The 15,560-nt window shown below is 42.4% G+C and overlaps 1 protein-coding gene across 2 annotated transcripts in view; it reads right to left on the bottom strand.

The window, feature by feature from the left end:
* MMEL1 (membrane metalloendopeptidase like 1) overlaps positions 1-15,560 on the bottom strand; it is a 450,309-nt gene that overhangs the window by 121,297 nt on the left and 313,452 nt on the right. For both annotated transcript variants that reach the window (XM_075329400.1, XM_075329399.1), the window contains exons 3-5: positions 12,513-12,548; positions 12,138-12,299; positions 10,401-10,481 (exon numbers count right to left, since the gene is read on the bottom strand). In XM_075329400.1, coding sequence (XP_075185515.1) covers positions 10,401-10,481; positions 12,138-12,299; positions 12,513-12,548 — 279 coding nt within the window. The remainder of the gene's footprint in view (positions 1-10,400; positions 10,482-12,137; positions 12,300-12,512; positions 12,549-15,560) is intronic.

The raw sequence follows: 15,560 nt of genomic DNA on the forward strand, positions 1-15,560 counted from the left end.
CAACGTGTCACTCAAATTGTTTGCGTCAATCAGGTCATGTACAGTTTTTCTTTCTTTCATAATTAACGGTACTAAAGATGTTTGGGTCTGCTATATGATGCAAATATGATTTTGGAGCTTGTGCATAACATTTGCTTATAGCATGCATAAGTAAACTATGGTCCACAGGCCCCATCCGGCCCTTTGGCTCTTCCTTTTTGGCACATGAACTGGAACAGTACAAGGGCTGGAAACAGTGACTGGCAAGGAGTGAAGATATTGATCATAGTCAAAAAGCTGAATAACATGAGCTGTATAATTTACTGCTATTTATGTTTTTCTAAAAAGCAGTAAATTATGTTTTTGATCTGCTCAATAATAAGCAAGTGAATTAATTTTAATATAAAATAATAATATGTTAAAGAGGTTGTCTACCGCTAAGATAACCCCTTCTGATTACACCAGTTAAAATATAAGAGCCTGTAGTCACCTCCTGTTCTGGGGCCATTGCAGTGTTGTTGGAAATCGTGATTTGTGCCTCACATGACATTGTGACGTCACGCGAGCCTCGCGTCCAATGAGCGCCGGCTTCTCTCTTCCCGCCTTTAGACCAAATGAGTTAATCAACAGGAAGTGAGCGCTGCAGCTGCCACTCACTTCCTGTTGATTGCTCATTTGGTCCGAAGGCGTGGAGAGAGAAGTCAGCAGTGATTGGACGCAGGGCTTGCGTGACGTCACAATGTCACGTGAGTCTCGAACTGCGATTACTGACAATGCTGATACGGTGCCAGAATGAGAGGTGAGTGCAGGGTCTTTTATTTTAGCTGGGGGAAACAAGTGAAATCAGAAAGGGTTGTCCTAGTAGTGGACAACTCCTTTAATATTAATATCTGAACAGAAATAATTTTATCATATTGCTTTGGCCTTCTGCAACAGACGCAGTCGCTTATGTCGCCCCTCGAGAAAATTAATTGCCAGCCCCTGGCTTAACATTTTACTTTGAAAATTAAACCTCATGCAGGATATTACAATACAGATATAAATGATACATAATGTGTCTTAGAGGAGAAAAAGAGCAGAAATTCTATAAAACCTCCTCAAAAGCTCAAAATCATAATGCCCATGGCCACGATCAGGATTAGTAGTGTGCAATTTTTAGATCTATAATTTCTAGAACAGATTTGTTAACAGTTTTCATTAAAGGGAATCTGTCACCCTTTTGAGGTTTTTTTAGTTATTATGTGGGCATACAGGTGGCATAAAGGTTAAATTAGCTATTCCTGTATGCCTCCTGGATGAGGGGTCATTGGGCAAAAATCCTCTTTTATATCTTTTATCTTCCAGGCTATGGGGTGTGCGCTGCTCAGAAGATAAGCCTACCTTTCGTCTTTATTACACAGAATTACTCATCCTCTTCTCTTCAGAGTCCCTGAGACGTCAAGAAATCCCACGCCTTCTGCCTGCCACCTCTCTCCCGCACTGTGAAGCAGCAGTGACTCCCGGCGCCTGCGCACAGCAAAATTGAAACCTGTGCCCACAGAAGGGTGGAACAGTGCAAGGTAGAGACGTCAGGCATAATGTACAGGCGCAAGATTATCAGCTGCGCACCTAATGTCACAGGGACACCAGAGAAGAGAGGGGGAGATGGAATCCTGTATATTGAAGATTGGAGGCAGGCTTCCAAGTGCATTAATAAATTAGAATATCATCGAAAAGTTCATTCATTTCAGTAATTCAATACAAAAAGGAAAACGCATACGTTATAAAGAGTCATTACGAACAGAGGGATCTATTTCAAGTGTTTATTTATGTTAATGTTGATGATTATGGCTTACAGCCAATGAAATCCCAAAAAGTCATTATCTCAGAAAATTAGAATAATTACCACAAAACACCTGTAAAGTCTTCCTAAACGTTTAAAATTGTCCCTTAGTTTGGTTCAGTAGGCTACACAATCATGGGGAAGACTGCTGACTTGACAGATGTCCAGAAGGCAGTCATTGACACATTCCACAAGGAGGGTAAGCCACAAAAGGTCATTGCTAAGGAAGCTGTCTGTTCACAGAGTGCTGTATCCAAGCATATTAATGGATAATTGAATGGAAGGAAAAAGTGTGGTAGAAAAAGCTATTGCAGCCTTGATAGGATTGTTAAGAAAAGGTCATTCAAAAATTTGGGGGAGATTGGAGCCAGAGCTTCAAGAGCCACCACACACAGACGTATCTGTGACGTGGGCTACAAGTGTCACATTCCTTGTGTCAAGCCACTCATGAGTCATGACCAATACACAGCAACAGAAGCATCTTACCTGGGCCAAGGAGAAAAAGAACTGGACTGTTGCTCCTTGGTCCAAGGTGGCGTTTTCAGATGAAAGTAAATTTTGCATTTCATTTGAAAATCAAGGTCCCAGAGTCTGGAGGAAGAGTGGAGAGGCCACAATCCAAGCTGCTTGAGCTCTAGTTTGAAGTTTCCACAATCAGTGATGGTTTGGGGAGCCATGTGATCTTCTGGTGTAGGTCCACTGTGTTTTATCAAGACCAAAGTCAGCGCAGCCGTCTACTAAGACATTTTAGAGCACTTCATGCTTCCCTCTGCCGACAAGCTTTTTCGAGATGGAAATTTCATTTTCCAGCAGGATTTGGCACCTGTCCACACTGCCAAAAGTATCAATACCTGGCTTACTAACCACAGTATCACTGTGCTTGATTGGCCAGCAAACTCGCCTGACCTAAACCCCATAGAGAATCTATGGGGTATTGTCAAGAGGAAGATGAGCGACACCAGACCAACAATGCAGACGAGCTGAAGGCTGCTATCAAATCAACCTGGTCTTCCATAATACCTCAGCAGTGTACAGACATTTCAGTAGGCATCAACTTTTGTGAGTTAAAATCATTTTTTGAGTTGGTCTTATATAATATTCTAATTTTGTGAGATAATGACTTGTGGGTTTTCATTGGCTGTAAGCCATAATCATCAACATTAACAGAAATAAACACTTGAAATAGATCACTTTGTGTGTAATGACTCTATATAATATATAGGAATAGATCACTCTGTGTGTAATGACTCTATATAATATACTGTATCTGTGTAATGACTCTATGTAATATTTGTGTTTCCCTTTTTGTATTGAATTACTCAAATAAATGAACTTTTTGTTGATATTCTAATTTATTGAGATGCACTTGTATCTTCCAGGCAGCGCCTGGAAGATAGAAGATATAAAAGAGGATTTTTGCCAAATGACCCATCATCCAGGAGGCATACAGGTATCACTAATTTAAACTCTATGCCACCTGTATGCCCATATTAATAACTAAAATAACTCAAAAGGGTGACAGATTCCCTTTAACAACCAGCAGAATAGTAAATGCAGCTCTGGGATATAACAAAGGCTCTAAAGCCCGCTTTACATGCTGCAATGTATCTTACAATGTGTCGGCGGGGTCACGTCGTAAGTGACGCACATCCGGCATCGTAAGTTACATTGCAGTGTGTGACAGGTACGTGCGATTGCGATTGAACGTTAAAACGTTCATCGCATACACATCGTACCTTTCTCTAGAATTGCACGTCAGATTGTTCATCGTACCCGGGCAGCGCACATCGCAGTGTGTGACACCCCGGGAACGATGAACAGATCTTACCTACGTCCTGCGGCTCCCGCCGATGATGCGGAAGGAAGGAGGTGGGCGGGATGTTTACGTGCCGCTCAGCTCCGCCCCTCCGCTTCTATTGGCCGACTGCCGAGTGACGTCGATGTGACGCCGAACATCCCTCCCACTCCAGAAAGTGGACGTTCGCCGCCCACATCGAGGTCATATGGACGGGTAAGTACGTGTGACAGGGGTTAATCGTTTGTGCGGCACGTTCAACAAATTGAACGTGCCGCACATACGATGGGGGCGTTGCAAATCGCATACGATATTGTATGTGAAATTGCAACGTGTAAAGCAGGCTTAACTCAGGATCGGTAAAAGATAGGTAATGTGATGAATGTACATTGTGAATCTATCAGAAAAAGACAGTGCCAAAATTTGTATTGGGGCTGATGCCAATACTAGGACCTGTGAGCTTTTATAGGTATGTAATATTCATTTGCGTGTTCCACAGATTTTAAAATTGTGCTGTGCAGTTTGTATGCTTATCTCGTACTATTGTACACACGCCATGGACTTATGTTTGCACTTTATTTTTCATGATTGACTTCTATATGACTTCTATATATATACAGTGGAACCTCTGTTTACGAGTAACCCAGTGTGCGAGTATTTTGTTATACGAGCAAAGCTTGCTGTAAATTTGTAACTCAGCTTACAAGCAAGCTTTGCTGTACAAGCAAATACTCAGTGCACACACTTCCGGTTCCGTTCTCTCACCGTGCTCTGACCCACTTTTGCAGTGTGCACAAACACACAGAAACACACAGAAACACGCATAAACATGCACAAACACATATTAAGCCCACCTTACCTCCTGTTCCATCGCTGGCCTCATGGTTCTTCTAGTTCGCTGGTACAGGATGTGTATCGGGTATATATATATATATATATATATATATTACAGAACAAAAGTTTGGACACACCTTCTCACTTAAAGAGGTTTTTTTATTTTCATGACTCTGAAAATTGTAGATTCATATTGAATGCATCAAAACTATGAATTAACACACGTGGAATGAGATACTTAACAAAAAAGTATAAAACAACTGAAAATATGTCTTATTTTGTAGGTTCTTCAAAGTAGCCACCTTTTGCTTTAATTACTGCTTTGCACACTCTTGCCATTCTCTTGATGAGCTTCAAGAGGTAGTCACTGGAAATAGTTTTCACATCACAGGTGTGCCCTGTCAGGTTTAATAAGTGGGATTTCTTGCCTTATAAATGGGGTTGGGACCATCAGTTGTGTTGTGCAGAAGTCTGGTGGATACACAGCTGATAGTCCTACTGAATAGACTGTTAGCTGATATTTTTCTTGCCATAATACAAATTCTAAGTAAAGAAAAACGAGTGGCCATCATTACTTCAAGAAATGAAGGTCAGTCAGTCCAAAAAATTGGGAAGACTTTGAAAGTGTCCCCAAGTGCAGTGACAAAAACCATCAAACGCTACAAAGAAACTGGCTCACATGAGGACTGCCCCAGAAAAGGTAGACCAAGAGTCACCTCTGCTGCGGAGGATAAGTTTATCCAAGTCACCAGCCTCAGAACTCGCAGGTTAACAGTAGCTCAGATTAGAGACCAGGTCAATGCCACACAGAGTTCTAGCAGCAGACACATCTCTGGAACAACTGTTAAGCGGAGACTTTGTGCAGCAGGCCTTCATGGTAAAATTTCTGTTAGGAAACCACTGCTAAGGACAGGCAAGAAGTAGAAGAGACTTGTTTGGGCTAAAGAACACAAGGAATTGACATTAGACCAGTGGAAATCTGTGCTTTGGTCTGATAAGTCCAAATTTGAGTAATTTGGATCCAACCACCGTGTCTTTGTGAGACGCAGAAAAGGTGAACGGATGGACTCTACATTTTTGCCAAAAATCTCAAAAATTTTTTATAATAAGTACAGTTTGGAATGTTTAGTGCTGAAGTGCACATTTAGTGCTAGCTTTTAGTTTTTTCTTCATTGAATTGGTCAGTGGTTGACCTCCACCTTGCTATGCACCCCAATTTGGGATGTATTCCATCTGTCTAGATTTTGGCGGTTGGTGACTGTTCACATTAAGTCATTAGGCCTTGTCCACAGGCTATTTACTTCATGCAGCATTTGCTTGGACTTGTCCCGCCCACAGCCATGACTCAGTCATGGGTACGGGATTGAAATAGACCAGGTGAGTGCTGCTAAGAGCAGTTCTACTATTCATATGTGAGGCCGTATGGCACATTTTATAAAAATATTTTAGTGTAGGACTGCCTCAAATGAGATTTGCCGTGACGTGGCGAGGCAGCTCAAGAAATTGCAATTTTTTGCCAAAAATCTCAAATTTTTTTTATAATAAGTACAGTTTGGAATGTTTAGTGCTGAAGTGCACATTTAGTGCTGGCTTTTAGTTTTTTCTTCATTGAATTGGTCGGTGGTTGACCTCCACCTTGCTATGCACCCCAATTTGGGATGTATTCCATCTGTCTAGATTTTGGCGGTTGGTGACTGTTCACATTAAGTCATCAGGCCTTGTCCACAGGCTATTTACTTCATGCAGCATTTGCTTGGACCTGTCCCGCCCACAGCCATGACTCAGTCATGGGTACGGGATTGAAATAGACCAGGTGAGTGCTGCTAAGAGCAGTTCTACTATTCATATGTGAGGCCGTATGGCACATTTTATAAAAATATTTTAGTGTAGGACTGCCTCAAATGAGATTTGCCGTGACGTGGCGAGGCAGCTCAAGAAATTGCAATTTTTTGCCAAAAATCTCAAATTGTTTTTATAATAAGTACAGTTTGGAATGTTTAGTGCTGAAGTGCACATTTAGTGCTGGCTTTTTGTTTTTTCTGGATGGACTCTACATGCCTGGTTCCCACCGTGAAGCATGGAGGAGGAGGTGTGATGGTGTGGGGGTGCTTTGCTGGTGACACTGTTGGGAATTTATTCAAAATTGAAGGCATACTGAACCAGCATGACTACCACAGCATCTTCCAGCGGCGTGCTATTCCATCCGGTTTGTGTTTAGTTGGACCATCATTTCTTTTTCAACAGGACAATGACTCCAAACACACCTCCAGGCTGTGTAAGGGCTATTTCACTAAGAAGGAGAGTGATGGGGTGCTACACCAGATAACCTGGCCTCCACAGTCACCAGACCTGAACCCAATCAAGATGGTTTGGGGGTGAGCTGGACCGCACAGTGAAGGCAAAAGGGCCAATAAGTGCTAAGCATCTCTGGGAACTCCTTCAAGACTGTTGGAAGACCATTTCCGGTGACTACCTCTTGAAGCTCATCAAGAGAATGCCAAGAATGTGCCAAGCAGTAATCAAAGCAAAAGGTGGCTACTTTGAAGAACCTAGAATATAAGACATATTATCAGTTGACTCACACTTTTTTGTTAAGTAATTCACTACACCTGTGTTAATTCATAGTTTTGATGCTTTCAATGTGAATCTACAATTTTCAGTCATGAAAATAAAAAAAACTCTTTGAATGAGAAGGTGTGTCCAAACTTTTGGTCTGTACTGTGTATATATATATATATATATATATATATATATATATATATATATATATAAATATATATATATAAAAGATACTCTATTTGTTGTTTTTCATTTATACCTGGGCACGTTTTTTTTAACTGCCTTCAGCTCGATCCCGGCCAGGGATCCCACGGCTTTTTTGTAAATTATTTTAAAACCAGCCAAGGTGCAGCAGACAACTGGGTGCTGATATTATTAGGGTGAGAAGAGCCATCGTTATTTAACCCTTTATAAAAGATTTGACCCTTTCCAAACTAACAATAGTAGCTCATAGCCGCCCCATAAGTGGCGCATCTGTTCCCATTGCCCTTGTGCGGTGGCATTCAGGGTAATAAGGAGTTAATGGCAGCTCACAGCTGTCACTAAGTCCTAGATTAGTTATGGTACTCATCTATGAGAACCTGCCCTGATCACTAACCTGTAAGTTAAAGTAAATAAACACAAAACCCCAAAACTCCTTTATGTGGAATAAAATACAAAAATCACCCTCTTTTACCAGTATATTAACCCCCTAACACTCCTGCACGTCCGAAGTAATCCACACGAGATCCCATGGAAATTCAGCTCTGCTACATCCCTGTCGTGTCATAGCGAGCGTCATAGAGCATAACTGCCAGCTGTTAGTGCAGACAGAGCCGTGTGATCAGAATGAACTCTGGTGAACCCCTCACATCACAGCTGCAGGTCCTGCAGTATGGTGAGTGTCGTGGAAGTGACATCACGGGTTCACTGCTGTGAGGTTCAGGCTGCAAGTGAAGTGAGCTGCACGATCAGTGATCATGTCACTCAGGTGAGTCCTCCACCCTCGGCTCACTTCAGTCACGGCCTGATTTGTGGTCACAGGTGGAGGACCTCAGCTGTAACCACGGCTAACCTGAGTGACGTCACCGCTGACCACGTGGCTCATTTCAGTTGCTGCATGAAGCTCACAGCAGAATTCATGTTCTAAGGTGCTTGCTGTGAGCTTCAGATGTAGCAGTGCTGGAACCGTCATAGGACCTCGTGTGGATTACTTCAGACCTGCAGGAGTGTTATTGCGGTTAATAAAGTGGTGAAAGAGGGTGCTTTTTTGTCTTTTATTTCAAATAAAGGATTTTTGGGGTGTTCGTGTTTATTTACTTTCACTTACAGATTAGTGATGAGGGAGTGTTTCATAGACGCCTACCATCACTAATCTAGGACTTAGTGGCAGCTATGGGCTGTTATTAACTCCTTAGTAACCTGATTGCTACAGCACCAGAGTAATTGGGAATAGCTGGGTAAAGTGCTGGGACTGTCGCATCTAATCGATGCGGTAATTTCGGGCTGCTGCTGGCTGATATTTTTAGGTTGGGGAGAACTTAATAACCATAGTCCTCCCCAGTCTGAGAATACCAGCCCCCAGCTGGGGGCTTTATTTTGGCTAGGTATCAAAATTGGGGGAACTGCATGTTATTTTTTTTTTAAATTATTTATTTATTTATTTTACTGTATGATATAGACCCGCCCACCGTCGGCTGTGATTGGTTGGCGTCAGACAGCTGTCACTCAGCGTGTGGGTGGGTCTGAGAGCAACCAATTACAGACATCGGTGGCCGGGAGAAGAAGTGAATATGTATGAGCCTAATGAGCGGCTCTAGAAAAAGAATGAGAGGCCACGGGAGCAGTGTGACAGTAGCGCCGGTGATCGGTAAGTATGAAGCACTTGGAAAGAGAGACAGAGAGAATGAATTTATCCTGGAACAATGTGGGTGATCTGCTTTTTTTGTGACAAAAATCCAAGTAAAACATATGCAAAACGCACAAACTTGAGAGCATGCATTTTTCCTTGCATTTTTCATCCCCTCATTGATTTCAATGGGTGACAAAACGTGACAAAAACACAAAAAGAACGAACATGCTCCTTTTTTTTCAAAAGGTTTTGACAAATAAACTGCAGACAAAAGAACTGCAACGTGTGTACAGCAATCTGAATTCTCATAGACTTTGCTGGGAAGTCAAAAGTCAGAACTTGCTGACAAAAAAACTGCACCAAAAAACGCAACAAAAACGCAGCAAACAACGCAGTGTGCGCATGTAGTCTAATACTGTCTATAACTTGGGATTAGTACAGGATAGGTAATGTAATGCTTGTACACAGCGACTGCACTGGCAGAACAGTGAGTGCAGCTCTGGAATATAATAAAGAAAAAGTAGGGCCAAGTTTGTTCAAAGTTACTCAATGTTTTATGTAGATTTATTCTACATATAGACTCTAAAATAGGGAACATATGCTTCAACATTCTTTTTTCAACTTAAAATATGCCGTCCTTTTGCGGTTGGGAAGCTGGATGTTTTCTCTATGCTAATAATTTAAAATCAGTAATGGCTGCACCTGTAAAGTGGACCCCAATGGGCCATCTGTGTTGTGTTATAGTCTCCAGTGGATGGAATGCTGCCCGATCCAATGGAACTTTGACAACTTTAATGTAACCAGCTGCAACTGAACTGTGAGGATAAAAACATATTCTGTTTGGAAAGTTGTATCGTGAGTGTTTCTGGAATATATAAGATAAAGATGACTGTGAATGGCCATAGGCCTGGAAGAAAGAGGAAGCTGAGGAGCAAATTAGGAGAGTGTAGTATGTATAAGGGATGAGAAGGAAAAGATGAATATGAAGAAAGTGAAACACATTTGGAAATTCAATGTAAGCAAAAACTGCAAATTTAGCCTGTTCAATGTGCAGTAAAAGTTGACATTGATGGGGACTAGCGTTAGTGACAATCGATTCTAAGGACCCAGTCCATTGACGACATCACTAATCTGTGGTTGCTGCTCAGGACCCCTGTTAATCGTCTCTTACCTCTTCTTTTGATTAGCCAGCCTGGTGGAATATGACATGTGCGTCATGCCTCAACAACATTGATGAAACAAAAAAGGAGGTGATGACGCCACCTCCGTCAGCTATGAGTCAATTCTGTGCATTAGCCACAGATTATTGAAATGACCGATGAACCAGGTATGATTTGCACAAACTGTAATGCTCACATTACTGTATATAACAGCTATTCCTAAGCAATGGGTTGGCACGCCTGTAAAAGTTACTCTGAAGGATACCTTCATTATTCTGTAAGAAAATCTATGGAAGCCAAAAGTAAATATCCCTATCAGCATAATGAATCTATTTCCAGTCAATAATATAAAATGTGTGAACATGATAAACTCCCAAGTCCATCGATTTGTAAGATATCTTATAATTATGCATTACTTACTTTCATTCATGCAGGATTTATACAAAATTTTGGCTTTTTTAAAGGCATCACGGTCGTCTTGGTCAGAATCTTCCAGTAAACCTTAACAACAAAAATATCAAAGTATTGTTGGGGATTATGGAAACAAAATTGCAAAGTAAACATGGGCAAGAGAGGGATTCAACTTTTTGGTTGACAGGTACAACCAAACTATAGATTGTCAATCTATAGTTTTTGTTATGTTCTGGCAGTGACGGGGGGCACTGTGGAGAAATACAGGTCAGGTGCATTTTTGACAAATCCCAGCTGTCATTAACCACCTTAAATTACCCCAAATGCCATCAAACCAGGGTAATCGGGATGAGTTGGGTATAACGCCATGGCTGATGTCTATCTAATGGATGTACCAATTATGAGGCAGTTGCCGGCTGCTATTTTTAGGCTGCAGAGGGCTCAATAACCATGGGTCTCCCCAGCCTGAGAATACCAGCCCCCAGCTGTCTGCTTTATCTTGGCTGGGCATCAAAACTGGAAGGAACCTCATGTCGTTTTTTAAATTATTTATTAAAATAATTTTATAAAAAGCTGCATGGGTTACCTCGTATTTTGATACACAGCTAAGATAAAACACAGCTGGGGGCTGCAGCTGGGTATTGAAATATGGGGCACCCCATGCCATTTTTTGCAATTATTTATTTATTTTTACACTCCACTTCGGGGAGACAGACAGCTAGTCTGACAGCTAGTCTAGGCACACCAGCAGTCTGACTGCCACCAATCACAGACACTGTAACAGAGGGTGGGCAGGGGAAGCAGTGAATATTCATGAGATCTAATGAGCAGCCCGAAAGCAGTTTGACAGCCTCACGGAAACTCAGTAAGTATAAGTGCCCTGCTTTAATCCCCATTTTTCTTCCTTTTACAGCCCCCTAGCCCTTACTAACACCATTTTATAACACTTAAGTTTGGGTCCCCTAGACTTATATAGGTTTTGGAGTCCGAGGTCAAGTTTGGGTCAAATCCGGTAAGGAACTGGACTTTTTTGTAAGTCTGGCTGGACCGAGCGAACCCAACCACCTGTGGGTTTGCTCATCTCTAGTCGTAATATCACTGCTGAAGCCACAAAGACTAGATCAGCTGTGGAGAGATGGCATGGGAGTGTAACTAACATCTGATTTTATGATTTTTACCTAGTACAGACAATTAAAATCCAGAAAAACTATAAGAAAACATAAATGCTGCAATCTGGGGGCATTTAAAGGCATTGCCCGGTACCATTATGAGCTTTTCATAAATACATTTTATTCTTTCCAATGAATTTTGTACTTTAAAATAATGAACTAAGCAGTTACTTACTTTCCACTGTTCCAGCCAAGAGTCTCTGGCTAACAGATGACTAATAAATAGTTCAACCTACACAACAGTCTGAGTTTATCATATGCCCCCTTGGGAAAATTAACTGCCCACTTCTTATGTAGAGTGTCAGGCTTTAGTGCCACAGGTCAGCATTTTCAGTGACTGTAGGTCTTACCTTCATTTGTGATACACTGTACATCTAAGGGAGTATGCACATGGCTGAGCCTGTACGGCACTAGACAGTGTCCCCATGGATCTAACCTAAAGAGCCATGGTCATGTCATGGGCCTCCATGTGGTGCCCTTATATGCCACCATATTTCATACCTTAAACAAAGCGCTGATTTAAAGGACCAGATGCCATTTTTCCCAATCCATAAATGTATGAATCCAATTCTCTTACCCTTCAATATAATTTCCATTTCATCCCGAAGAATATCGAAGATGCTATAGCGGGAGCTGGTCTCCGGTATTACATGCTTATTTAACCAACCACCACAGGCATATTGGTAGAAATCAGTGCAAGGTTCTATAGTTGGGTCCATATTCTGGATAATTCTTGCAGCTTAAAAAAAAATGAATAAAATAAAAAGAAAAATAATAAAAAAATAATAGGTTTCATCATCGAAACTTATTCGATTAACAAAGGCATCCACCCTGAGGTGTTTGTATTGTAGAAAGAACAAAGAAGATCAATTTTGCCCTTAATGACTTTGTATGAGAAAATAAACTAATTATCAAGTAATGAAAGGGTTAATTATGAAATCTTTCGCCATACCTGCGGTAACACATCCTGTCGTCGTGCATACGGTCTCTGAATGAAAGAAGAAATAAAACATTTCAGTACAATTTTGAAAAGACTTATAGACCGAAAATTCACAAGAGAAGATTTTACCATTCAAGAAGAGCAACCACGTGGCTCGTGGATCTTTCACATTGAGCAGGTAGCACAAAGAACAAAAGATTACTATAAAAAATGTAAATATCAGCAAAACTTTCAATGAAAAGATCAGATCTAAAATAGAGGTTTTTTAGCATGTTGTATTCTGCCTATGCACAGTGGAGACAGAAAGCAGCCAATCAGTGGTGTGGGTGGGGTTATACAGAGCTCAGCAGTCAGAGAACTAGTAGATCTGCAGCAGAGAAAACTAAATTTATCAAAACTGCAGCAAACAGAACAGTAAGTGACACATCGCGGGATTTATTGTCTTTGCTCCTACATTATTCTGTTCTCAGATGAGGTAGCAGTGATAGATTTCCTTTAGAGCATATTTATTTATTTTCAGCTATAGACACTTCCTCTTAATATATCTTCCTCCTAAGTCAATAACGATAATGAAACATGTGAAAGTGCTCAAATTACAGCACAAGTATAACAAATTTTAATGTTGACTGAATGCAAAGACTGGCATTGGTGTAGAGACTCTACCTTAATTAAAGGGAACCTGTCACCAGGTTATCCCAATTAAAGATAAAGCCACCAACTTTAACTGCTCTATTACCGCAATCCATCGACAAATATCTAAGCCCCCAACTATCCATGCATACACCAAAAAAATAACTTTTATAATTCTGTCAAATGGGGTTGTCCGGTCTGATAGGTGTCTATTTTCTTTTCTCTGTACCTCCTCATGTCCTGCAGCTGCTGTCCTCCTGGATTGAGTGATGTGGATGATGCATCCTACTGTACATCATACACAGATCACTGCAAATTTTGTATCTACGCTGTTGAAGTGCAGGTCTCTGCAGGCATCTCTGCTCTGCCTCCTAGGGGCAGAGTACTCTCCTATATTGTTCCCCAGAAGTGAAGTTGGTGCGGGAACATGCATAGTAGGTACTTTGTTTCTCCCTTATTGGAGCAGACAGAGAGTGCTTGTGTGAGCTTGAGTTTAAAGGGACCTTCTCAAGTGTAAAAACGCTTTTAACCTACAGATATAGGGTTAATCTGCAGGTTAAAAGCATATAAATCCTGCCCAACACCTACAAATTGAACCCTGGTGCAGGGAGGAAATTAACTTTACTCCTCCCGGTAGCATTTGTGTTTCAGTCACGGGGCGGTGCCAGCCCAGGTTCAGTCACTGCTCTGTGCATGGAGAGCGGCGGCTGTAATTTCACGCCCCCCGCACTGACTGACAGCAGCTCATCAGAACTTGCTGTCAGTCAATGCGGGGGTAGGGGTTACAGCTGCCCCCTCCATACACAGAGCAGTGACTGAACTCGTATCAAGACCACCCCCATGACTGAAATCTGAACACTGCCAAGAGTATTAAAGTTAATTTCCTCCTGACGCCGGGACTGAAATCCAAGCACTGCCGGGAGGATTAAAGTTAATTTCCTCCTGACACCAGGACTGAAATCCGAGCGCTGCCAGGAGGATTAAAATTAAAGGGACCCTGTCAGGTCCAATATGCACCCAGAACCACGAGCAGTTCTGGATTCATATTGCTAATCCCTGCCTAACGGTCCCTGTATACACTAGCAAAGCAAGAAGGCCTGCGGAGACACCATCACATGTTTCTCAACGCTGGCAGGAAACTAGCTAGGTCTTTCACCGGGAAGGAACAACCACGGGAAGGGCAGTCTCCAGTCAAGGAGACCACCTATGCCAAACATGGTATCCATCCACAGACAGCCGTTTCGGGGTATTTGCCCCTCATCAGTGTGGAGTAGGAATCTGGCTAGTGGGACATTGCCTAGTAAAAGACTATGTGAGCAAGGATGGTTGACCTTAGGGAGATCAACATCCAGCACTGTGGAGACACCATCACGTGTTTCTCAACGCAGTGATTCTAGAGCAATGCCCCCTGGGAAATATTCAAAGCAAGAAGGCCTGCGGAGACACCATCACATGTTTCTCACCGCTGGCAGGAAACTAGCCAGGTCTTTCACCGGGAAGGAACAACCACGGGAAGGGCAGTCTCCAGTCAAGGAGACCACCTATGCCAAACATGGTATCCATCCACAGACAGCCGTTTCGGGGTATTTGCCCCTCATCAGTGTGGAGTAGGAATCTGGCTAGTGGGACATTGCCTAGTAAAAGACTATGTGAGCAAGGATGGTTGACCTTAGGGAGATCAACATCCACCACTGCGGAGACACCATCACGTGTTTCTCAACGCAGTGATTCTAGAGCAATGCCCCCTGGGAAATATTCAAAGCAAGAAGGCCTGCGGAGACACCATCACATGTTTCTCAACGCTGGCAGGAAACTAGCCAGGTCTTTCACCGGGAAGGAACAACCACGGGAAGGGCAGTCTCCAGTCAAGGAGACCACCTATGCCAAACATGGTATCCATCCACAGACAGCCGTTTCAGGGTATTTGCCCCTCATCAGTGTGGAGTAGGAATCTGGCTAGTGGGACATTGCCTAGTAAAAGACTATGTGAGCAAGGATGGTTGACCTTAGGGAGATCAACATCCACCACTGCGGAGACACCATCACGTGTTTCTCAACGCAGTGATTCTAGAGCAATCTGGCTACTGGCTAATCTTCCTACTCCACACTGATGAGGGGCAAATACCCCGAAACGGCTGTCTGTGGATGGATACCATGTTTGGCATAGGTGGTCTCCTTGACTGGAGACTGCCCTTCCCGTGGTTGTTCCTTCCCGGTGAAAGACCTGGCTAGTTTCCTGCCAGCGTTGAGAAACATGTGATGGTGTCTCCGCAGGCCTTCTTGCTTTGAATATTTCCCAGGGGGCATTGCTCTAGAATCACTGCGTTGAGAAACACGTGATGGTGTCTCCGCAGTGGTGGATGTTGATCTCCCTAAGGTCAACCATCCTTGCTCACATGTATACACTAGCATTGATAAAGAGATCTTTAG

The sequence above is a fragment of the Anomaloglossus baeobatrachus genome, chromosome 11 (assembly GCF_048569485.1).
Source record: "Anomaloglossus baeobatrachus isolate aAnoBae1 chromosome 11, aAnoBae1.hap1, whole genome shotgun sequence".
Classification (NCBI taxonomy): domain Eukaryota; kingdom Metazoa; phylum Chordata; class Amphibia; order Anura; family Aromobatidae; genus Anomaloglossus; species Anomaloglossus baeobatrachus.